Below are 25,245 nucleotides of genomic sequence, written 5' to 3'. Positions count from 1 at the left end.
GTAACCACTCAGAACCAGACAGAATATTCAGGGAAAAGCAGTGAGCAAACTTTTTGACAGCAGTGTCAAATCCTGCTTGACAGGTCTGCCGGAATTTTACAAATTGATAATCTCAATGGGGTAACCCAGTAACGTGCAGAACCCGGGGATAAGTACATTATATGAGCAGTGGTTCTGCCACATCAGGAATCAATATCTTTCAGAGGTAGGACTGCAATTAATGATTCAGTGAATCACAACACTGATTGTACAAAAAAAAAAACACACAATTGACCTGAATAGTGTTAATGAATATATTGAAAAAATCATGTATTTTGGAAAATAAGTAATACAGAACATGGCACATCCCCAATATATACAACAAACATAAGTAATTTTTTACAATGGTGACAAAAAAGAAAAGAAAGTGACTGAAGTGGTTTTATACATGTATCAACAATAAAAACTATAACAAATATAACACATAGAACAAAAAATCATTGTATAGCATTGTATTAACAGTGATAAAAGCCCTAACAAGACCTATAATTCATCTTCTTTATTACACGGGTCTAGTTGGGCAACAACGCTTATTTGTGAACGTCAACGTTTCAACCCCTAACAACGTGTGTATATGAAAAAATCACAGAGGGGTCTTCATCAGGACAAAGGAACAGTTGTGTATTGACTGTTTAACACGAAAAGTAGGTATGTTTTAGAAATCAGTATGAGAGGGAAGAACAGAAGAGGGTGAAGGCATAAGTGTCATGCTCACCTTCTAAGGAGAATGAAGAAGCGGCTAGCCTTGTTGTCAATATTCAGCCAACTGTACAATCAATTACAGGTATATAATCATCCGAAGCCCACAGGGGCTAAATAATGCTTCACAAATATTGAGTGTGCAGTAATCTTCCTCCTACCATAAATCATAAGTACCTGATAGCTTCAATCTCATTGTATTTGCAATGATAATATTGTTGTACACAGACCTGGTTCCTACCTTAAAATCCTTCAACCTAAAAAATCAGGTGCAAGGCTTGGAAAACCTATGGGTCTTTATGTATGATCAGGTAAATTATCGTAGGGCTAGGGGCACACATGCTCCATTGTAACCTGTGGCAAGACAATCAGAAAAAAGAAAAAAGAAGAAAAAAATCATGCTATTTACATATGAGTCCAGAACCACGATGAATGGTCTGTACTGTAAGCTCAAAAAGTTACCCACCCACCTTCGGCGTCACGCGCTCGGAGAGTGATGACAGAGCGTCTTACACCACTAATGGTGCGCGCACAATCAATTCAGCTAGCAGGGCCAGAGGCCTCTGTCCACGTATGAAGTCAGCAGTCGGGAGTAATCTCATACCCTTGAGTTCTGTGCTGAAAAACAACATGGATTACAGAAATATTTCAATAAGAGCTTATGTCTCCCCACAGGTTACAGGGGAGCAAGTGTGCCCCTGGCCCTACTGTAATTTACCTGATTATAAATAAGGATCCATAGGATTTCCAAGCCTCCCACCTGATTTTTTAGGTTAGGTAGGACCCAGGTCTGTGTACAAAAACATTATCAATGCAAATACAATATAAGATTGAAGCTAACAGGTCCTTATGATTTATGATTTAAGCTAGGAGGAAGATTACTCCACTCTCAACTTTTGTGAAGCATTATTTAGCCCCTGTGGGCTTCGGATGATTATACGCCTGTAATTGATTGTACAGGTAGCTGAATATTGACAACAAGGCTAGCTGCTTCTTCATTCTTAGAAGATGAGCATGACACTTATGCCTTCACCCTCTTCTGTTCTTCCCTCACACACTGATTTCTTAAACATAGCTACTTTTCTTTTTAAAAAGGCAATACACAACTGTTCCTTTGTCCTGATGAAGACCCCACTGTGATGTTTTTCACATACACACGTTATTAGGTGTCGAAATGTCGACGTTCACAAATCAGCATTGTTGCCCAACTAGACCCGTGTAACAAAGAAAATGAATTATAGGTCTTGTTAGGGCGTTTTTCACTGTTAATACGCTATACAATTAATTTTTGCTCTATGTGTTATATTTGTTATGTATAGTTTGTATTGTTGATATATGTATAAAACCACTTTAGTCACTCTTTTTTGTCACACTTGTAAAAGTATACTGGTATGTTGTGTATATTGGGTATGTGTCATGTTCTGTATTACTTATTCTCCAAAATACTTGATTTTTTCAATATATTAATTAACACTATTCAAGTCAATTGTGTTTTTTGTTTGTACAATCAGTGATGAGATTCACTGAATTATTAATTGCAGTCCTACCTCTGTGAGGACTAAGTAAGAAATGTATAGATTCCTGATGTGGCAGAATTTTACAAATAATACTTGAAAGAAAGAGAAACAGCGTTCCTCTAAACAATTCTTATGTATCTATTGTCTGGTTACTGGAAAAAAACAGCTTTACTCTACCAAACCCCTGCCTATATTATTTAGATGTGGGAGAACACTAGGGTTTACTATAGTGCACTCCCCAAACACACCCTTTCAGAGATCAATTTTAGTGTGGTCGAAAACTTTTGCAATCTTGCAAATGCTGAAAATGGGTGGAGTTGGCCCCTGGAACTTTTATTCCAGTGGTTAAGGCGCACCTTGGCGTCATTCTCGCTCATTTCGTACCAGGAATAAACGAGGCACCTCTAGGCTCCCATTTCAGAACTCCCCAGGACCTGAGGAAGAACAGAATAGGACTGGACTTGCTATGAGAGGAGCCCTAAAAGGGCTGTATCTGCTCCCTGAACCTGGACTGTACCCAGCTGTTGGCCTCTGCCTTGACATCCTGTAAGTATTTAGGTGCCTATCATGGGGCTTTAGAAGTGTACATCTGTGGTGGATTGGGACTTAAAGGACTAAAGTCAGAAGGTACTATCTTTGCCCAGGACGAACCTGGTTGATGTATCTGACTGATGCTCTATCATGATCAGCATCAAATTGCATCTAGGGCCCAGTCTACTGTGACCTTTGACAATCGTTGGCACTTTATGCTTCTTGCTGCTATTCCTACATAAAACTTTACACATTCATATCTCTAGTTCCCTTTTTAGGAATTGTTGTCATTTTGTTGATTAATCTTTACACTATTTCTCTAAATTAGTTTGGGAGTTTTATTATTTTGCATTTAATCTTTACTACAGTTTTGGTACTGCTTAAATACTGTGTACATTACCCTAAGTTAGGCCTGTCTGCTCTGTCACATAGCTAAACTACCAGAGGATGAGCTGGTGTTAAATGAGGTTGTGGGTTCACCCTGACAAGAGATGTGATTATTCCTTGAGTGTGGGAGGTTAGCAGTCACCCACCCCAAATAATAATCCAATTTCTTACACTAAGGTTCAGGGATGGGTAAGGGTAGGAGGTTGTTGGGGTTCAGATTAGGGAGCCGTTGGTGGTTTTCAGGACTAACAGATGGGTAAGGGTAACAAATGAATATACGGACTCAGGGCAAGGATTGATTAGGGTAGTATTTTACAAAAGGATGAGATTTGAGGTAACCCCCCCAAAAGATAGAATATATATATAATCTAGGTAGTTCTAGTTCGGTCTGTCTTTCCATAGAAAGAGCATATTTTTTTTAGTTTGCTAATAACTTTGGCCTCGTTCGATGATTCTTCACAAAACTGTCCAAAAACAAAGTTCATCTACCTCGGCTCCTTCCTGGAGTTCTGCGGTGATTCGTCAAGCGAGAGGTCAAGAAAAAAGGGGGTCCAAAGCGCAAAATCCCCATGCATTTTCCATAAACTTCTTTGGACAAGGCTATAGTAAAAGCTGGTGAACGGAATTACAACAGATTTGCCAGGAAGCTAGATCTTGGTCCGCAGATTGTGCTTTTGTGATTTGGTGTGAATCCGTCCATTACTTTTGGAGAAATTAAGGATCAAAAATAATTGTATATTTTGGCAGTTGGGTCCGCGAGAGTCCAAGGGACTCTAGCGGGTGTGCAAATTCAGAAATAGAGTGTTCTGATTGCCCAGGGAACTTTATTTCCCTTGGGTCATCTCGCTCCCATGGGAGTCAGACTCCCGTGAGAGCGAGTGCTCTGATTGGCTGCCAGCAGCATGAGAAAAATTTGGTGTAAATCCATTCAGTGGTTTTTGAGGATTTAAGGGTAAAAAATATTTGTATATCTGGACAGCTGCATATGCGAGAATCTCGAGAGACTCTTGCATGACCGCCAATTTAAAGATGGAGCGTTCTGATTTGCCCAGGGAGCTTTATTTTCCTAGGGCCATCCTGCTCCCCTGCAAGCGCTCTGACTGGCTGTCAGCAACATGAGAAAAATGTTGCTGCTAGCCATGAGAGGACTTAGAAACTCCCCTGGGGCCGAAAAAGGCAAAAAAATTGCAAAAAATGCCATGATCCTGCGAGACTATTGTGGGAGTTTTAAATAAACAAAAAAACATGACGACCGGGCTACATTTAATCGCTGTAAGACCTAGGGAGCCCACCCCAGGGCCGAAAACATCTTATATGGGGAGGGTGGTGCGCTGCCCCATCCCCGAGCCATCAGAGACCCCGCTGAGCCCACCCCCGGGCCGAAATATTATTGGGGGGGGGGGGGGGGGGGGGGTGGACACTTGGTCTGCTACCCGAGCCATTAGAGGAGCCGGGGAGCCCACAGCCGGGGCCGGAATTTTGTAAAATGAGGGGGGGGGGGCCTCCTTACCCTCTAAAAGCCCCAACCCATCCCCGAGCTGAAAATGTTCTAAATGGGGAGGGGCGATTCCTTTTCCCCTGCTTGAGGCACTCCGGACGCCATTACCCGGGGCCGGCTCAGATGCCATGTCCCAGGCCACCCACCGGGACATTGCGGTTTCCCTGCCGCAGCAACGCAGGCAGGTAAACCTGTGTTTACTCTTGATTGGCAGGAGCATTTTCAAATCAGCGCAACCGGTGGCCAATGGCTTTAAAAATGCTCCCATCTGCTTGGAGCAGACTTGATCTGTTTAGTACAGGCAGGGAAATATTTCAAAATACTCCTCCCGCCCGCAGAGAGCAGCATTAGGAGCTGTCCCTGCCAGCATGGAGTAGTACTGGCTCATGCTGTATGTGGGAAACCAACTAGGGCATCGGGAGTCTTAGTGCTCCCGCCCGAGGCCCCTAACAAAACTATGATGGATGTCCTGGGTGGGCATCTACCTTCTACTGTACAGAGCTCCAGGGGATGGGGTCACTGGGGCCAAAATCTGACCAGGAAGGAGAGACAACCACTCCTCCCTTTTATTTAAATAAGGGTCCCTGGGGGCTATAATTGCTCTGAAAGAGGGGCGGGGCTGCCCCAATCCCCACAAACAAATACACAATCCTGGGGGATAGGGACTAAAGAGACTTGGAATAGGGAGGCCACACGGCCCCTTGCCCCTTTGTTTTTAGGAATGGCCCTGGGGATGGGGTCCTCTGCGCAAAACACTGCTTGGGAAGGGGGGACCTCCTCCCCTTTAATTAAAGAACAAACAGCCCTGGGGTATATGGTCCCAAGGGCCAGATCCTATAGCCAACAGGCCTGGGATTGGCTACATGGGAGGGGGGGGGCTTAAAGTCCTAGCCACAGGTGGGTGGGGGGGGGTTGCATTTACATATGGTGATTTAATTATTACTTTATGTACGCGCTAGAAATTCATAGAAAAAAAACAAACATTTAAGTAGCGTTATGGTTAGTTGTAATAAAAAGATTTGTTTTCATTTTGTATTTTAAACCTTGAAAATTCATTGAAAAGAACAAACGTTAAAGTTACATCATAGTTAGGTGAATGTGTCAATGACAGCATTAACGTCTTGAACTTAAAAAAAACAAAAAAACACAGAAATTCACCAGGTATAGTCAACAGCACTAACTATAACGTCCACTCCCACCGTGCACTGCTTATGACCTCACATGACATCACTAATTACATGTTCTATGACATCGCAGATGACAACTCAAATTACATCATTGAGGTGTATGTGTTTGACTGCTTTATTTACCATGGAAAGCTTATATTGAACAGTATTGTCGAGGCAAGGTGCAATTTTGATCTTAGTGTCATTTCTTTACCACACTAATTCCTCATATGACAGGTTGATTTTAAAACTGAAACACACTACAAAAGAATCCCACATAGTGCGTCCTGTTTATACTACTTAATGTGTTTACTTTATTGTCATGGGATCTATGGATCCCATTTGGAAACTGTACCCTAAATCTATATTTATTCTTTTTAGACCTGGCATTAGCCAAGACCTTTTGATTTCACTATAATATGTATAATATACTTACATACAGTGGTTTCAGCAGTGGTGTGCAATTATTTATAATATCTACTTGTCCATGGGGCAGGTTGCTTCATAAATCTACTTGTCCTGTAACAAAATCCACTTGTCCCTTTGGTGCCATGTAGTGCGGCGACAAATTATGGCAGCAATCTCATTATATAAGAGCTCTGGTATAGCCTCTCCGAATAGGTCAGGGATCACACCATAGTAGTGTTTGAATACTTGCAATCCCCTTATGTTGGCACGTTTCCGCAGATCTACATTCTGGGGCTGAAGGTAGTGGTAAGCAACGTGCATGTTTTAAGGGTTTTCAACAACTCTTCTCTAATCTTTTCCCATACTGTGAAATGTTGGAAATTTACTCCTGACAATGGCAGACATAGACCTTCTTCCAGAGTTGGGAGAAAAGTGGTTGGAGGGAAAGTGAACTTGCAAACGCTTGGACTTTCGCATTAGCAAATCTACACATGCATATTTGCTCATGCGAAAAAATGCAGTTCCCAAATATTTTCTAGGAGTACTATTTATTGTCGTACTTCTGTAAATTCTTGGGAATTCACGAAAGCCGTATAGCTGCACGTAATGCAAGGACATATACCATGGGTGCACTTTTGAAACTCTCTTTAATAATTTTTTATTATTTTTTAAGAGTTTTATATAGCGCGAACTAGACCGGAGAAATACGGTATCAGAGCGCTTTACATGAGCACCAGTTTAGTTACAGATGGACACATTTTTTGTTGTTGTTGTAAGGAGATTAAGTGATTTGCCCAGATACACAGGATGCAGAGCATCGTTGTTGAGACTCGAACCCGGTTCCCCAGCTTCAAAGTCGACTGTTCTAGCTGTTAGGCTACATACTCTCCCCGATTGGGTCCATAATTTGGTCTAGCATTGACCATGACCTTTTGAGTTTGTTGAAATTCTGTCTCTCTCTCTGTATCGGCTGGCTTAACTGTGAATGACAGCATTCTGCTCTTTCACAAGGAGCATATCAGCACACAAAGTAGTTTTGTTCAGTGCCAGTAACTACTTGTGGCAGTGTGTGCTTTCGAGACCAAAAACAATGTTTGCTTTTGCCAATGTTTGTTATAATGGTGAGGGCCCACACCAATAAGGTTTTACAAAAACCTTGCCAAAACAAGTCACACATTGACAAAACGAAAAAGCTGACCACCAATTTCAGACCTACTGACTTTGCCAATGCTTGTTTATTTTTGTTTTCTATAATCTTTTTGAAACTGGTTACACTGATTTTCTATTATGAAAAGTTTTGGGAAATACTAGCATGCATTAACATGTTACTAAATGATGCTGCAGAGAAATGGTACCTGAAATTTTACAGTAGTTCAGCGTAATGATTTTTTTCCCGCTTTCATTTTTTTAACCTCTTCAGCGCTGCGCGGATTCCCGCGCGGTGCTGAAAGTTCTGAGCGCGGGCGGGGCCATGACGGAACGGTTCCGTCATAAGCACAGCCCAACCGACGTGCATGACGGAACCGTTCCGTCATCGGCGTCGAAGAGATTAATGAACATTTTATTTTGAAAGCAAACAATCATCAATTTTGCTTTCAAGCTACTGCAAATATTTTCATCAAATTAGAGAGCATTCTGGGAGCATTATACATAGCCTCATATTGCTAAACTTTGAAAACGTGTGTACACATTTTTATACTAGAACCACTGTCAGTAGTGCAGTCCGAGCTTACAACATTTACTTAGAGCGCTCACCCTAATAAAGGCTTTCAATTAATGAACCATAAATACATGTTTGAATAGCATTAACATATGGACACAAATATTACCTTAACTGCTGACAGTGCCCTTCCCTGAGCCATAATGTGGTACTGCAAACTGGCAGCTAAAGGGTTTCTGCTGCAGTGGGTTGGGCCTACTTGTCCCAAGGACAAAATACATGCGACAACCTGTTAGCCTTGGCCCCAAACAATATGTCCTGGGCCTCACGCTACAGGAATTCCACATGCCTGTTTCAGCCAATTCCCTTCATTCATGGGTATGTCGTTGTGTCATTCACATTTTGCTTCAGCCCATTGCAACTTATAGCATGGGTCAGCCTACTCAAGACACTGGCTAACTTCACTTTGAGTGACTGCATTTTGCTCTCTCACAAGGAGCACATACAAGCTAGTGCCCTTCAGTGCCAGTGTTTTTGTTTTTACTTTATAATTACTTTAGTGTTGCCTTTGTGTTTAGAGCCTAATGTGATAGTGGAAAGCTTTTGATGCACATTCTATTTTTATCAGATCCCATCAGCTGCCAATGCTGTTGTAAATTCATTTTGGAATGTTTTGCTTTTCCAACTGCTGCTATTTCACAGCATACCACATTGTGTCCATTTGAAACTGTTCTGTATTAAATGACCCCCTTTTCACTTTTATATTTCTTTCTCACCTTTCTTTACTTCCTTCTTTCCTTCCTCTTTGCTACTTTCTTTCCTTCATTATTTCTCTTTCCTTCTTTTTCCTTACTCTTTCTTTCTCCTTCCTTCCTTCTCCCTTTCTTTCTCTCTCAAAGGCAAGAGTCTTGCAGCCAATGCTAGACTGACTGACTTTTTAAGTAGATTAGATTAATTAAACTGTTTGATTAATTAAAATCATTACAGCAATCGTATGTAACCACACCCCATAAACAAGTGACCTTTTAAGAGGAAAACCTCCTTACACATTCTAAAAACCCTTGTTTACGCATTTCACTTCTGGGCCAGCAACTGCAAATCAAAGCTCTACATCACAATTCCCTTGGGGTGATTATCCTTCACTTAAAAACAGACAGCATGATTCTCCCATATAAGAACTACCTACTTCACATAAAACGATAATCCGCCAATAAAAATTGCCAAATCTCCTTAGGGTTGCTGACTCGCCTACATCCGAGTTAGAGTTTTGATAGCTATGATGGAAATTGCACTCTTCCCCAGTATTGCACTCATGCTCACCTGGCAACATCCTTACCCTTCTTGTCCTACTGTACTTATTACTCAGATCCGGATATTCCAAAATTACACACAAGATTGGTAGTCCACTAGTGAAAACTGAAATATACCCATTATTGCACACCACCCCTAAGCCCTAGACATCCATCAATACGAGAATTGCTCGGTTCACCTTAGATGACCCCAAGCTTTATTTGTTGAACCACTATGCACGATACCCTCGGAGTCATGCCCCCATCCCTCCCGCCTTCCATCGGTGCAATCAGTTAAGGCACAAAGTTCATATTTAGTTCTCCAATAAGAGCTTGATACACCCCTAAAATGATGAAATGTATCAGGATTTCGGCCAGCATAATGTTCAGTTTTCTTCCTTGGGGATAAAATGACAGGAATGGCGGCCTGTTGCTGTAGGTCTGCCACCACTCTCAGGTACCATATACAGTGGCTTGAAAGCGGACTTGATACACCTCGTAAGCAACAGATAATTGCAAGCCTGCAAGAACGAAAGTTCAAAGTGCAAAACATTGGTCATAGCCAAAACTTACTCAACAGTATTAGACTCATGCAGATGCAGATCACGGGCAGTAGTGATCCTCGAATGTATTGCATAATCTACATGGCTTGCTCAAAATCTCCATTTCGGCTGCCATAGCAATAACATCTTAGGGGTATTAAACTAACCACTATCTCATGAGGATAGACTTCCTAAGTAGTTTACTTCAGTGCCAGTCGCGGCTACTACCGCAAGCCAGTAGTGGGGTGGATAGAAGGGGGTGGAGGGGGGGCGGGGGAAGAGATAGAGGGGTCTCGTCCGTCCTCTTTCTGGCTTCTGCTGGAACAGGAAGCACCCAGGCTCCCTTAGGCCAACCACAATGCTGCAATTCAGCATTGAGATTGGTCTGAACACCATGGTTCAGCGCTCAGACCTGAAATGGGAGCCTGGTCAAAATGTGCATGAATGTTTGGCCAGCCCCAGAGGGCCGGCCAAACATTCATGCGCACTTAGGAGGGTGCCATCATTCCTCCCCCCCCCCCCCTTCCCCCGGTGCCCAGCCTAGCCTCACCCCACAAAACTGCCCCTGCACAGAAAAAGAAAATGAAAATAATATTGCTTATCATTTTATCTTTCCTTTTTGCCGTGCTGAAAGGCAGTGGGGCAACGCTCCCCCGCCTTAGCGGAGGAGCCACCCCTGTTCACTGCCAGGGAGTACTATTGTAATGGGTGGTTCTTTTGAAACAGACCCCAAAAACTTTTTTGTGTTTAGGAAATTACTTTTTAGGTCTCGGCTAGCGTAGGCTGCGCAGACATGCACAGTCTCGCTAGCGAGATTTTATGTTTTTGGGTAGCTTTCACTAGCGGGGGTTAAGCCCCGCCCCTCTTTTTCATTGGCTGGCATCGACGTTTATGCTAAACGGTGGCCAGCCATTGGAAAAGAGCTTCCAGTGACGTACACTTTTCTCTTTTAGAGCCGTCCCAGTTGGACTGGCTCGCCTGACTTCCTGCTGGCGTAAAAGGTTTCTTATATTCTTTATGGAGCCAAACACATGGCTTTTAGCACAAAAGGAAGTCAGGCAAGCCAGTCCAACTGGGATGGCTCTAAAAAAGAAGTGTACGAACGAAAAACGTCATGGCGAGCGCTTGTTTTTCAAGCCTGCAGTGTTTGCCTCTTGCAGGTCGCTGGAGACGTCGTGTGTGTGTGGGCTGGTTACTGACGGAGACAGAGGCGGGCTCTAGCAAAGTTTTGCAAGCTCAGCTTTCAGCGCCGCGGCACACGGAGATCGCTACTCCCCGGCTCGGACTGCCCCTGTGACTTGGATTTACCCACCAGGACCGTCCAGAGGGAAGGCGGCGAGGACTCGCACGGCCGGAGCCGAGGGCGACACGGGGCTGGTCCCCGCTTTCCACACGCTGTGCCTGGTGGGGCTGGCGGCGGCCGCCCAGGAGCTGCTCCCACGCCTCAGCTTCCAATACGGTAGGCCGGCTGCTTTCTGCCAGTGTTTGTATTAAATCAATGAGCGGGCTGGGTAGGGGTGGTTACTCTTGCTAAAGCACGCTGCCTATGAAATGTAGTGTTTGTCATGCATCCTGCCACTGCTGTGGTATTCTGTGGAATCCGACGCTTCTGTAATGGGATAACTCAGTGGGTTGAAGGCAGTGCTCTACAAGTAAACACATGGACAGGGTATTGCTAGTCCGTTCCTTCTCCGTATGTAGGTACAATAAGTCCCAGCACAGTAGAACGAAGCCACGAGGCGCTGGCACTATCTTCTGTGCTATGTGTCACGATGTGCAGGGTCTCTGGCATGGTGCCACTTTAAAAGATGCGTCTAAAGTGCTTACACTTATAGCATCATCCTGGCGTTTGGATGTCTTTCTCCCAAGCAGATGTTGCACGAGCAGTGTTTGTTCTCTGATGATAAAACGCATGTACAAAGAGGCAACGCTGGCGCTGGCACTGTCCCCCTCCTGGGCTCTGTTCCTTGTTGTGATAACCCTGGTTCTAGAGTAAGCTCTAAGTGAACCTCTGACATCCACTTCGCTCTGTGCACAGTGAGGGGTTTCTTTAATGAACTTCAAAAGTAAACAGCAGAGTGTGGGGCTAAAGCAGTGGCGGGGCGCTCCCTCGGCAGCTGCTGGCCTGCTTCCCCGAGGCACTGAATAACCAGAGCGTCTCGCATTGTCGAGTTTAATTCTTTTTTGCGCGCGATCTCTGTGTTTTTTAAATGCTGTGTGTTTTTTAAATGTCCCCGTCTGAGGTTCCAGACGTGTGAATGAACACTTACAGAGAAATGGGCCTCAGGTCTATGGCGAGTCCTCGGTTTTTTAGGGGGGAGGGGCGAGGGAGGTCAGGGGTGGGTGGCACAATATTGTGAGTAGGTAACCATTATAATTAGTGTGTAGTAGGAAATGCACGTTCCCATGTGTAGTGCGCACAGTAAATCTAGTGTGAAAAGCCTCTCACAGAGACCCCACGCATGCATTCCCGACTTTCATTTGTCACACGGATCCATAGCGGCAGTTGTAGTTAGCGCTTCTCTGAATGTCGCCTGGGATGTATCTATCTTCCCCAGTGGCGAATATGTCTGTCATACAAGAAACTCCTCTCAGTAGCGATTTTTTTTTTTGCTCGAATGTTGCCCATATACAGTGGGACAAGACTCTGTATATTTAGCAGCCCCTATCGTTGGTTTCATGCGCTTATAATCTTAGGCAGTTAGGCGCTACGTAGACCAGTTAGCCACTCAGGTTCAAGAATGTCTTTTGAAAACAACAGCGTCATGTGGATATTTAAATGACAAAACACAGTCCAGTTTGTACGAGTGGTGTAAATGGCTATTTTTACCATTAGCACTATGAGTAGTAGTGATGTCCGAAGCCGGGGCGCTAGCCCACGAGGCCTTACCTTGTGTACACACCGCTTTCACTACTGTTCCTCATGCGTCTCCACTTTATAGAGTAAATACCATTGTTAGCCTGCCATTTGTATACAGTTGCTTCTGTGTTCGGCACTGGACAGCTGCTTTACTATGACTGATTTGGGGAAAGAGTATTACTGGATAATGTACCAGGTGCGTCACTGGGAGACCTGCTCTCTCATCCTGGCTTCCCCCAGTGAATGGTGTGATGTGTTAGATTTCCACAGCGCCTAGCCTGCCGCGAGGATGGCCTCGGGGCGCTGTCAGGGTTTTCCAGTGCTCTCACATCCTGGTGTCGAGGGTACGATCACACCAAAAGCCTGATTTCTGTTTGTGTGATTCGAAGTATCAGTGATGGAGGCGTGGTCCATGTGCCATGTCCTGTCTGCATGTATCAGTCATGCGTGTGCTATAGCGGGCGGCAGTATTTCATGCGTGTGTGCTGGCGTTAGTTGAAAGTATGGTGTCCTTTTGAGGATATATGTGTTTCCCTCACCGGGCTAACCCGGGTGTAGGTAGCATGGCTGTTGACATTTAGTGTATTTGTGTGTCGTTGGTGTGTGTTATTCAGTTGTGGGATACCTATCACTTCATCTTCCTGCCTCTTTGCTCTTCCTTCTGCGTAACTAGGGGCTCTGAGTTCTGCCGCTCCCGTGAACCGAATATTTGTATAATAATACTATGTATCGGATCTGAAGGTCTTTCTTTTATTGTCGGTGCTTTCTACTCGGTTTTTCCTTTCACATTAGTACTCTGGTGTTTACTTTCTCCCCTCGTGCCCTCCTCGGCCTTCTCTTACTGACCCTTTCTCGACGGTCCCTATGGGAGCTGCATGAATGAACTCTGCCTCCAGGTAAACACTTGCCGCCTTTTAAACGCCATCCCTGCCAGCCCGGCAGGGGCCGGAGCCTCCTGTTTACGCACAGCACCCAGGGAGGCGGTCCCCACTTCAGTCAGAATCCCACATTGAGGGTAAATAACTGGCCACAGGCGGTGTTACCATGCTGGGGTGAGGGCTACAGCGAGCCCCTTTACAAACAAGCATTGAAAATGCAATAGGTTTAGCCTTTAAGTTAAAGCCATTTGCTTTGCTAATGGTATTGTATAGCGAAGCAAATGGCTTTAACTTAATGAAATGCGAGACCTATTGCATTTTTAATGCTTGTTTTTACATTGATGAGGACCCGGTATGTTCCCAAACAATTTAGTTTTGCAAAATCTATGACAGAACAAAACCAGAATTGCCAGAAGGCTTGCGACCAACGTCTGACTTATTGGTTTTACCAAAGCTGGTTTTATTTCAGTCTTGTAAATCATGCCTTGGCCCATCCCTTTAAAAGGCGTTTATTGTGAACTATATGAAGTTAGGAAGTGTGCTAGCCAAGCTAAGATGTGCCTTCACTTTCTGTGACCAATCATGCATTTAGTGATTGCTAACTGCTATACAACAAAACAGAGCAGCGGTAACAGTAACTCATCTTGCTTCTTTTGTGTAAGCAAACGTCCTCCGCAGCACTGTTCAATATAACCAGCAAACCAAATTCAAGGCATTCAACCAACCTTCCATTACCTGTGTGACTTACACAGTCCTTTTCAAGAAATAAATTATTAAACGTCTTTTATAAAAAGTTATTTTGGGACAATTCACCCAGTTTTATTATCTAGCACTGGCTGTTAAGCAGAAATGAAGATTAAAAATATTTGCCTCTATTTTCTTGATACTGCAATTCACTTTTTAAATTCCAGATTTTAGAAGCAGCACCTACAACTGGAAATAGATTGTCATCTCACCGACAACCACCTTATCTTCAGAAAACTACTCAAGAATTGGCTCTTCCCCACATAAGCACGATACGCTAACAGAAATTTACAGTCTATCCCTCAGTATATAAGCATTTATTTTCACTATAGATATGTACCTATCCTTGTGTATTGCTTTGAATAAACATGTAGAATAGTTATGTTGTTTAAAAAAAAAAAAACATCTTTAGTCTACATGTACATGCTTCCATTGTGCATATATGTACCTCCATATACTTGGGCCTGTGTGTCTGTTACTTTCTCCTGAAAAAGCATATCCAATGCACTACCCTATTTCTCATCCTGTACCTCTATCAATATCTTTCATCTACATATACTTACCTCCTTTATGCATCTATATACTTTCAAAGTACTTATGGATCTATATATTTATCACTTTCTTCTAATTTAGCATTTCCAATCCACTACCCTATTTCTCAGCTTATACTTCTCTCAATATATCTTCTAGCCCAACTTTCTGACTTATCTCAAACTTCTTTCTACTACTCTTTTCAATGCACTACCCTATCTCACCGTATACATCTATCAATATATCCTATACACCCACTCTCTCATTTATCCCAAATCCCATACCACTATGATCCCCCAAATAACCTCCTTGCATCACCCAACACCTCTTTTACTATACAGATCCCCCAAAACAAACCTTTCTAAACTCTTCCCTCTGACTCTTCCCCTCCAAAAACCCGTTTTGCTGCTACAAAAGCATCTTCCTACTGCTATGACCTAAAAAAAAAAAAAGAAAAAAAGAAAAACCAAATCCTTCACTCTTCTATCCCCCCACTATCCTTTTCAATCAAAATAACACGCTAACCTGTTCACTTCTCAAATTCCATATTCCACTATACTAATTCACCACTAATCCTTTATAGGTTCCAATAAAGCGTTTCAACACCCCATCAGGGTTACTAGCGATATATAAATGCAAACCTTTTTCCCATTTCTACCCCTCCCCAAACCTTCTCAGTCAAAATAACTGACTAACATATCCACCACTCAAATTAATTTTATGTTTTACCATAGTAATTCAACACTAATCATTATGGGTTCCAGAGTAGCGTGCTACTAGCCAAAAAAGCGCTTCAAAACCCCATCAGGGGTAGCAAGCGCTATATAAATACAAACATATTTCCCTCTTCTATCCTGCCGCTACCCTTTTCTATCCAAATAACTGAATAACATATTCACCACTCAAATTACTTCATATTTCACAATACTAATTTTCAACACTAATCCTTTATGGGTTCCAGAGTAGCGTGCTACTCGCCAGAAAAGCGCTTCAACACCTATCAGGGGTAACAGGTGCTATATGAATGCAAACCTTTCTTTCCCTTCTATCCCTCCACTATTCTTCTCACTCCAAACAACTGACTAATATCCACCACTCAAATTACTATCATATTTCACCATACTAATTTACCACTAATCCGGTTTCCGGAGTAGCGTGCTTCAACACCTCATAAGCACTATATAAATCCAAACCTTTTTTCCTCTTCTATCCTTCCGAATCCAAATAACGGACTAACCTATCCACCACTTAAAATGTACTTACATGTTTCACTATACTAATTCATCACTAATCCTCTATGGGTCCGGGAGTAGTGTACTACTCGCCAAAAAAGCGCTTTTACGCCTCGTATGGGGTAGTAAGCGCTATACAAATGCAATTACAATACAAATAACTGGTGTATGTATACAGATGAAGTATATGATGCATGACGGCTCTAGTCATGGATGTGAAGTACATACGTCTGTGTCATGTAACAAACAAAGGTTGGAATGGTGGAAGATGTTAGTCAACCCACATAAGGTATCCTGGGGAGGCTGATTCAAATGCACAAGTTACTTGTGTAACGATATATCTGTAAGAGACATTAGTTAGTGATAGATTGCTTACCTTAGAATATCCCCAGGCGTCAGACTGGATCCGGAAAGTTTTCATCAGCAGTACCCTTGCGCGTCGGCAGGCATCGTTGTGCGGTTCTGCGTACGTCGCTGGCGTCGTAGTCGCCGAGATGACGTCGTTGGAGCTATTTAGACGCGCCCACGCGTGCTGACGTCAGTTCTGTACACGACTATTCCGCGCCAGGAACGCAGAGCCATGCCAGAGACCGACTACTGGTGCAATAGAACTAGGGCCCTGAAAGGGATGACCTGAACCCTAGAAAACAGTTCGCAGAACAGGGAGGATGGGCGGGCGGTAAGGAATCTATCACTAACTATTGTATCTTACAGATATCGTTACACAAGTAAGTAACTTGTGCATCTGAAAGAGACATGTTAGTGATAAGATTCCTTACCTTAGTATACATACCCAAGCAATAGCAACCCCGGAGGAGGGTCTGCGAAATGAAATCACACCAGAAAGTCACGGAGACCCGACCGGCCAAAGAAGCCGTCTCTCCGGACTTGACTGTCAAGGCAATAGTGCTTAGTGAAAGTATGCAGCAAGGCCCACGTAGCTGCCTGACAGATTTCTTACAGGGGGACACCACGTCCTAATGCTGTAGTAGCTGCTATCGCCCTGGTAGAATGGGCGCACAGCCCAACCAGAGGTTCCTTTTTAGCCACAGAGTAACAGGCTTTAATGCACAAGACAACCCATCAGGAGATAGTCTGCTTGTGCACAGCCAGACCTTTCTTGGCACCCACGTAGCCAACAAAGAGCTGGTCAACCACTCGGAACTGCTGTGTGCGGTTGAGAGAGAATGAAAGAGCACATTTTGGGTCCAGACGGTGGAGCCTCTTCCTTTCTTGAAGGAAGCGGAGGCGGAAAGAAAGTGGGCAAGAGTAACAGTTTGCCCGAGATGAAAGGCAGTGACTACTTTCCGTAGAAAGGAGGGACGTGGTCGAAGCACAACCTTGTCTGGATGAATCGCCAGGAAAGGAGGTTTGCATGAAAGAGCCTGAAGCTCACTCACACGCCTGGCGGAGGTGATGGCCACCAGGAAGGCAGTTTTTAAAGTTAGTAACCTCTAAGGACAGTTATGAAGAGGCTCAAAGGGAGCGCACATTAAGTATGTGAGAACCAGGTTCAAGTCCCACTGAGGCATCACAAAAGGAATAGGAGGGAAAAGGTGAGTAATGCCTTTGAGAAATCTATTGACAACAGGGGACTTGAAAAGAGAGGGTTGAACAGGCAGCCTGAGAAAGGCTGAAAGAGCAGAAAGGTAGCACTTGACAGTGCTCAGAGCAGAGCCCTGCTGGGCCAAATAGAGAAGGAACAATAGGACCTCAGAAAGAGGGGCAGAAAGGGGATCTACAGCTTTCGCTGTGCACCATGCCACAAATTTGTTCCACCGGCAGGCGTATACAGTTTTAGTCGAGGGACGCCTGGCTGCCAGAATCACATTACAGACTTCAGGAGACAAGTCAAATGGAATCAACTGTCGCCGCTCAATCTCCACGCACGGAGGCTGGACAGGTTCGGGGGGAGGACCGTCCCCTGGTGCTGCGACAGGAGATCCTCCCGAAGAGGCAGTCAGATTGGGGGATCCATGCTCATACTGAGTAGCTCGAGATACCAAACTCTTCGAGCCCAGTCGGTGCCACAAGAATGACTTGGGCCCGGTCGCGTTTGAACTTCTTCAGCACTCTGGGTAGAAGTGGTATAGGCGGAAAGGCGTACAACAGACCGCCACTTTACTCGCGACGAAAAACGTCTCCGAGCGAGTGCCGCCTTGGAAATTACAACGCGTGAAACTGCTGACATTGCGCATTCTCTTCGGTGGCAAATAGATCTAACCAAGGTTCTCCCCACTGCTGAAAGAGACTTTGTGCCACGTCCGAGTGAAGACACCATTCGTGATCCAACATGCACCTGCGGCTGAGTTCGTCCGCCCTGGCGTTCAGAGAACCTGCTAAGTGTTGAACCACCAAGGAAATGCGTTGACGTTCCAGGCATGTGCAGCTCCTCCTGACATAGGGTCCACGACCCCACCCCGCCTGGCTTGTTCCAGTACCACATGGCGGTGGTGGTGTCCGTGAACACCTGCACTACTCTCCGCTTGAGAGCGGGAAGGAATGCTTTCAGTGCAAGTAGGATCGCCCAGAGCTCCAAAAGGTTGATATGGAGCTTGGACTCTGCCGGAGACCAGAGGCCTCTGATCTCCACCTCTCCCATGTGGCAAACCCCATCCCAGGAGGGACGCATCCGTCACCACTGTGTGCTCCGGTTGGGGAAGGGAGAGGGATCTGCCGCTGACCCAATGCTGGTCCGTGAGCCAACACTGCAAGTCCTGTGCAGTGCCCTCCGAGATCTGGACTTAGTCGGACAGGTTTCCCCGATGCTGCGTCCATTGGAACTTCAGGTCTCACCGCAGAGCCTGCATATGCCACCTGGCATGACTGATCAGCAGGATGCAGGAGGCCATGAGGCCCAGCAGTCTCAGGGTCTTCCTGACCAGAACCCAGGACCAGGGCTGAAAGATCGGATTAATAGCCTGTATGTCCCGGACTCACTGTTCGGGAGGATAAACCCGAAATTGCGCCGTATCCAGAACCACTCCGATGAAGAGGAGCTTCTGAGAGGGAATCAGATGCGACTTTGGCACGTTGATGGAAAACCCCAGCAAATGCAGGAGGTCGGCCGTAGTCTGGTGGTGTGAGACAACTGCCTGGGGCGAACCCGCCTTTAACAGCCAGTCATCGAGATAGGGGAAGACTGAAACCCCTGATCTGCGCAGATGAGCTGCGACCACCGCCATCACTTTCGTGAACACCCGAGGGGCCTGGTAAGGCCAAAAGGGAGCACGGTGAACTGAAACAGCTTGTGGCCTACCGTGAACCGCAGTACGGGGATATGAAAGTAAGCGTCCTGCAAGTTCAACGCCACCATCCAGTCTTGTGGGTCTAGGGCAGATAAGACCTGAGCAAGCGTGAGCATCTTGAACTTCTACTTCCGGAGGAAGCGATTGACGTTCTGGTGGTCTAAGATAGGACGCAGGCCCTTGTCCTTCTTTGGAATCAAGAAGTAGTGGGAATAACAACCACGACCTACTTCGGACGTCAGAACGCGCTCGATAACCCCCTTGGCCAGGAGGGCCACAACTTTCTGCTGGAGAAGTGCCAAGTGATCCCCCAACATGCGGTGGTACTGAGGCGGCATGGCTGGAGGGTTAGTCTTGAAGGGGAGGGAGTAGCCCCGGACGATCTGCAGAACCCACCTGTCCGAAGTGATGGTACGTCAGTGGGGGAGGGGATGGCGAATCCTGCCGCCCACTGGCATCTGGTGGGCCTGAAACACCAGACTAGGAAGGTTTTGAGGCAGCGGCGGCAGGGGCGGTGGTGGACTGACAGCCCGCTGGCCCCATGACCCACCTCGGCGGGCACCCTGACCCCGGCTGCGCTGAAACTGCAGCTGCACAGGCCGGCAGCTCTGAAAGGAACGTGTTGGGCGCCTCGACCCTGACCTCGAAAGGAGCAAAAAGCAGACCCCAAGGGAGCACGCGTGGTGGCAAGACCCAAGGACTGGGCCGTAGCCCGGGAGTCCTTAAAGCGCTCCAAAGTGCTATTCGCCTTGTCACCAAAGAGGCGTGTGCCATCAAAGGGCATGTCCAACAAAGTGTTCTGGACATCCCCTGAGAAGCCAGTAGTTCTGAGCCAAGCGTAACGAAATTGCCCTGCCGAGGGAGTCTGCCGTGTCAAGACCATAACAGATCGTGAATTTCGCAGCGTCTCTCCCTTCGGTAATGGCTTGGGAGAGCATCGCCTGAGCCTCCACTGGACACTGAGGCAGCACCTGTGCGACTGCGTCCCACACAGAGTGGGAACAGCAGCCCAACCGGCACACAGTATTCACCGCCCACAACCCAGAACTGGCAGAGGTGAAAATCTTTTTCCCAAACTGCTCCAGTTTTTTAGATTCCTTGTCCGGAGGTGCGGAAGGGAACGCGCTCGGAGAGGCAGAGGCCTGGACAACCAGACTCTCAGGCGTTGGGTGTTGCGTGAGAAAACTGGGGTCGCCCGGGGCCGGGCGATGACGTCGTGCCACACTCTTATCCACAGGAACCCCTGTGTTAGGCTTGGTGCAGGTGCTTAACAGAATGTCTGTAAGCGGGTCATTAAAGGGCAGTAGCGGCTCCGCAGAGGAGGTCGCTGGCTGCAGCACCTCAGTCATGAGATTGGTCCTGATAGGCACAGATGGAAGCTCGAGGCTAAGAGCCTCAGCCGCCCTGCGCAACACCACAGAAAAAGTCCCACACTCTTCCGTAGCTACGGAAGCAGGGGACAGTGTACCAGGGTGCGGAGAGAAATCCAGATCGCCTGGACTTTCCATATCACCCTCCCACTCCGGTTCATCCTCGCATTAAGCTGCGAGAGGGTCCTCTGACCCCTCCCAGTACTCCCCTTCGTCCACCGGCCGTGTAAGAGGCCGGTAAGGATGAGGGGCCCGGGGAAAGGGAATAAACTCACCACCTGGAATTGGAATCGGAGAATAATAGATCAATCCAGGGTCGATGTAGTCCGGCCCGGTAGGCAATGGCGTCGTGTCCGGCGTCGGAGGCGGTGTCGTAGGCGGCGTCAAGCCGCCACAGGGTATCTTGCCAGCGTAGCCAGGGCCAAAGGCGGCTGGACGGGGGCAGAACCACCCCACGTGTCCACGGGGCCCGAAGGTGCACCGGAGGGATCCGAGGTAGAAAACAAACAGCGCATGGCCGACAGGAATACCTGTATTTCTTCCGAAGTCGCGTGCTGGCCCGAAAAAAGCGGGTAGGCCGCAGGCAACAACAGAGACTCCACTGGAGACACGGGGGAGTGACCACCCGCCCCCTCCACCGCGTGCCGAGACCGGTGAGGGGTAGACGAAGAGCGACAACGCTTCTTCGACTTCTTATGGCGCCTTGACTTACCTGTCCCCGATTCCGACGAACGATGGTGTCGGCCCTGCAACCTGTCCCTCGACCTCCCACGGGAGCGGGACCTTGAGCGGTGCGGAGCCGATTGCCGGGCCTCCAACAACTTTCGGGAACGCTCCCGCAAAGCCTTCGGCGCCATAGCCCGACAATCGGGGCACGCCTCGGGGTCATGGGCGTGCCCCAAGCAGAAGAGACGCACGTTATGCGGGTCCGCCACCGACATGGTCCGACGGAAGTGCCTACAGAACTTAAACCCGGGCATCCCTACTGCACCAGGAGTCAAGTACTCGACAAAACAACAGAAACAAGTCTCAAAAACCAAGTTAAAAGATTAACTATGAGTACCGCTCTTTCTCGAATCTGCGCTTGCTGTCGCGGAAAAAGAAAGAACTGACGTCAGCGCGCATGGGCGCGTCTTAGTAGCTCCGACGACGTCATCTCGGCGACTACATCGCCAGCGACGTATGCGGAGCCGCACAACGACGCCTGCCGACGCGCAAGGGTACTGCTGACGAAAACTTTCCGGATCCAGTGTGACGCCTGGGGATATTCTAAGGTAAGGAATCTATCACTAACGTGTCTCTTTCGGATATATTCAATTTAATATCCTCAATAGAGCTTATTTTACTCTAGCCAGGAGAAATGAGACTGCCTGGCGCAGCTGCGGTCTGTCTTCGTTGTTTCCTTCCTGAAGCATACCTCATACACGTTATGGGTCTGTTCCTTCCTACATTATTGGATCAAGATCTTGCAAATACTCACTGACACAACAGGCCTCTCTATATCAAACACGCCAGCAGGAGTGCTTCGCTGGCTGGCCTTTTTCCTCAACCTGCCGTGGAGAGACCCGCTGATAAATTCCTGGACTTGGCCCTGGTATTAGCTAAACGAGCCATCACAATACAGTGGAAACAAAATGGCACCCCTACTAAAGCCACTTGGGCCCGTTTGCGGATTGTATGGCACCAAGCTGAGAGCATATTACTACACAGGGAGGAATGAGCAAGCTTAAGAAAATATTTTATATCACAGGCATAGGACATGCATCTCGAGCAGTTTAAAGGCATCACTTAAGACAACACTCACCTGCCATGACATGCCCTTATAGAACACTTTTCTGCCATTCTTTCCATTATGCAATAGCTATGCTGCGACCACCAGCGGAGGTAGGTAACAGATGAAGTATCCTCTATGTAATGATTATAGGGTCTTCGGAGGATATACTAAACCCTTATAAATGTTTGGAAATGGTACTGTTATATCGAGAACCCTAGGGTGGGGTTGGAGCGTTTTGTTGGGGTTTCTTGGTTTCAATACTAAGAAGGACATGCTCCAAGTATGTGACCTCCCTGAACATTGATTAGGGAAAGGATTCTGAATGTACAAGTAATATTGCTCTCTAAGACATGCTTTTTCGTATGTAAGAGATATGCGCATGTACGCTAATAAAAACCATTGGGAAAAAAAATTAACAAACAAAGAATAAATCTCAACTTTCAAGGCAGATATAAATTCTCAGGAATTATATTTCATATTATGCTTGGATTCCCAGGCCCTTTCTTATCTTTTACCCCGTCAACAAATGCTCTTCCCTTTAATTGTTGATCACCTTGGTTACTTCCTTCACTAGGCCCTAGCTCTCCTACCACATTTTCTTTCTTTGATCTGCTCAAGTCATTATATCTTTCTCTAGTTGCAGTATGAAGGTGAGGGAACAATGAGTAAATATCACTGATATTTACTGGCATGGTGGTGACCCAGGAGGCTGAGGATCAACCACACATCCAACTCAAAGTGTTCCAATATTTACTATCCTTAGAATAAGTGTGGATCCCAGTCAGAAATGGAAAACCTGCCTACAAAAGCCATTCTGGTTTCTTTTCTTAGCATGGTTGGTTTCTTTCAAGATAGGGTCCATTGTGGCACAAATATACAATCAGGAGTGCAAACATCAGACCAACAAAAATAGCTCAGTAATGTAGCTATGGCTTGAGCTCAAGAACTTTGGAATCTTCACTTGATGTTTGATCCTCAACTGTTGAGCCACTCTGGTCATACGAGAATGTAGAAAACAAAAATCAACAGAATGACAAAGACAAATGTGCTCAAGCAATACCACTAACAGACATTAATAAAAGACAACTTGTAGATGGCAAATAAGATAGGACAGTACTTACTTTTTGGCAAATCACCATTACTAGAGGCAGAGACAGTCCTGCTCCTATCTTGAATAAGGCCGCTCGGACTGTTTCCTTCTCTTTCTGGGACTATTGAGCCTTCTGAAGCAGATGGACCAGAAGCTCCAGTTTCCAAAGGCCCAGTAAACATAGAAACTGAAAATTCACTAAAGTGCGGTTCTGGGCTTTTATGTCGTCCATTTGGCAATTCACCGTTAAATTGTTCATAGGCTCTACTGTATGGAAAATTACTTTCCACGTTTGGATGCTCTAGAGGACTCTTATCAGGGTTTGGGCTATCTTCCTCATCATCATCGTCATCATCATCAAGGGGTTGTTCTATGGAAAAAGGTCCATTTTCTATATGCCCATTTGCTTTCGGAGATTCTATCCATTTGCGTTCTGGTCCACGGATTTCCTGTTCAACATCGTCATCCTTTTCAATGATTTCTTTCTCTGTGTCTTCCTTTTCTTCATGATCTGCTTCACCTGATGATATAGAATACGGTTAAACAAGCAAGCACATTAAAGGCGAATAAAGAGATTTTCAGACAGTCCTTCTCAAAATCCTTCCTGAAAGCATCATATTCACTGTTGGGGCATGCCAAGCGGAAAAGGCACTAACAGGACTACAAAGCTTCATAGTAAAACCTTTTCAAGCTGCTTAATTTAATTAATGCTGTAAATCTGTAGCAGAGTAGTAAGAGCACACCGTTTTTTAGAATTATTTTTTTGTTGAGCTTTTGCAAAAGTTGATTTATAGCTTCTTAGCTAGTAGATTCCAAAAACAGACTGATTGGCAGGTTCAACAAGGAAGATTTGTTTACAAACTTGACAAAAGATGTACCTATTGTTCAAAGGCAAATATGGCACAAAGAAAATGTCTAGGAAAAAGACAACTCAAAACATGTATTCAACTATTGTTATTAATGATGAAGTCTTGAGAACATACATTGACAAAGCAACAAACAACATAGGTGGCATTGAAAGTAATATAACAATGGCAAAGAACCCAGCTGCACCATGCCATAGTGCTGTCTGGAACACTCTTTTTATTACAGGCCACGACTACTTAAACGGTTTCAGCAATGCGAGACCTATTGGCTTTGTTAATGTCAATGTGTCTCCACATTGCATGGCCAGATGAAAAGTGTTCCCCAGGCAGATGCAGCACTCAATCGCCCGCAGCTGATGCGTCATTACTCCTTTGTTCAACCATGGGTGTACATGAACAAGGCATCCCAAATTAAATTTACCATTTGATAGAGAGCAAAACACAATATAAAATGTGTCAATTACATTTAACGAGTGCTGCCAAAATGACCAACTAAAATCATGATACTTATTTACTTGACCTCTCAAGAACAGAAAATACGGTCTACCTTAATGCAATTCACACTGGTGACTTGGATGTTACACACACATGCCTGCTGCAGGCCCTCACACCACTAAGCTTTCCGACTGGCTAGAAGTCTCACAGTCAACTATCATCAAGATGCAGAGATTATTGCATGCATTGATTCAAATTCAGGAATCCTTTATTAAATGTATTCCCTCATCCTACTACATGGCGTTTTGCGGGTTACTGTTGTGCCTATCTGGTTTGACATAAACATGGTATATTCTGACCATACCTCTCTTCCAGTCAGTGAGTTGGATTTACAATGACCACATAGTTGTCAAGGCTATTGCAGGAAAGTGGTAAGCCAGCATATTAGGCCACTGTACTGTTATTACTGGGTCACGTGGTC

The 25,245-nt window shown here is 45.6% G+C and overlaps 1 protein-coding gene across 2 annotated transcripts in view; it reads right to left on the bottom strand.

Annotated features, from left to right (window-relative positions):
• SRPK2 (SRSF protein kinase 2) overlaps positions 1–25,245 on the bottom strand; it is a 727,507-nt gene that overhangs the window by 49,056 nt on the left and 653,206 nt on the right. For both annotated transcript variants that reach the window (XM_085654150.1, XM_085654149.1), the window contains one exon: positions 23,495–23,983. In XM_085654150.1, the coding sequence (XP_085510276.1) occupies positions 23,495–23,983 (489 nt within the window). The remainder of the gene's footprint in view (positions 1–23,494; positions 23,984–25,245) is intronic.

Source organism: Triturus cristatus, chromosome 4_1 (genome assembly GCF_964204655.1).
Source record: "Triturus cristatus chromosome 4_1, aTriCri1.1, whole genome shotgun sequence".
Taxonomy (NCBI): domain Eukaryota; kingdom Metazoa; phylum Chordata; class Amphibia; order Caudata; family Salamandridae; genus Triturus; species Triturus cristatus.
This window is presented reverse-complemented; position numbering and strand designations above follow the sequence as displayed.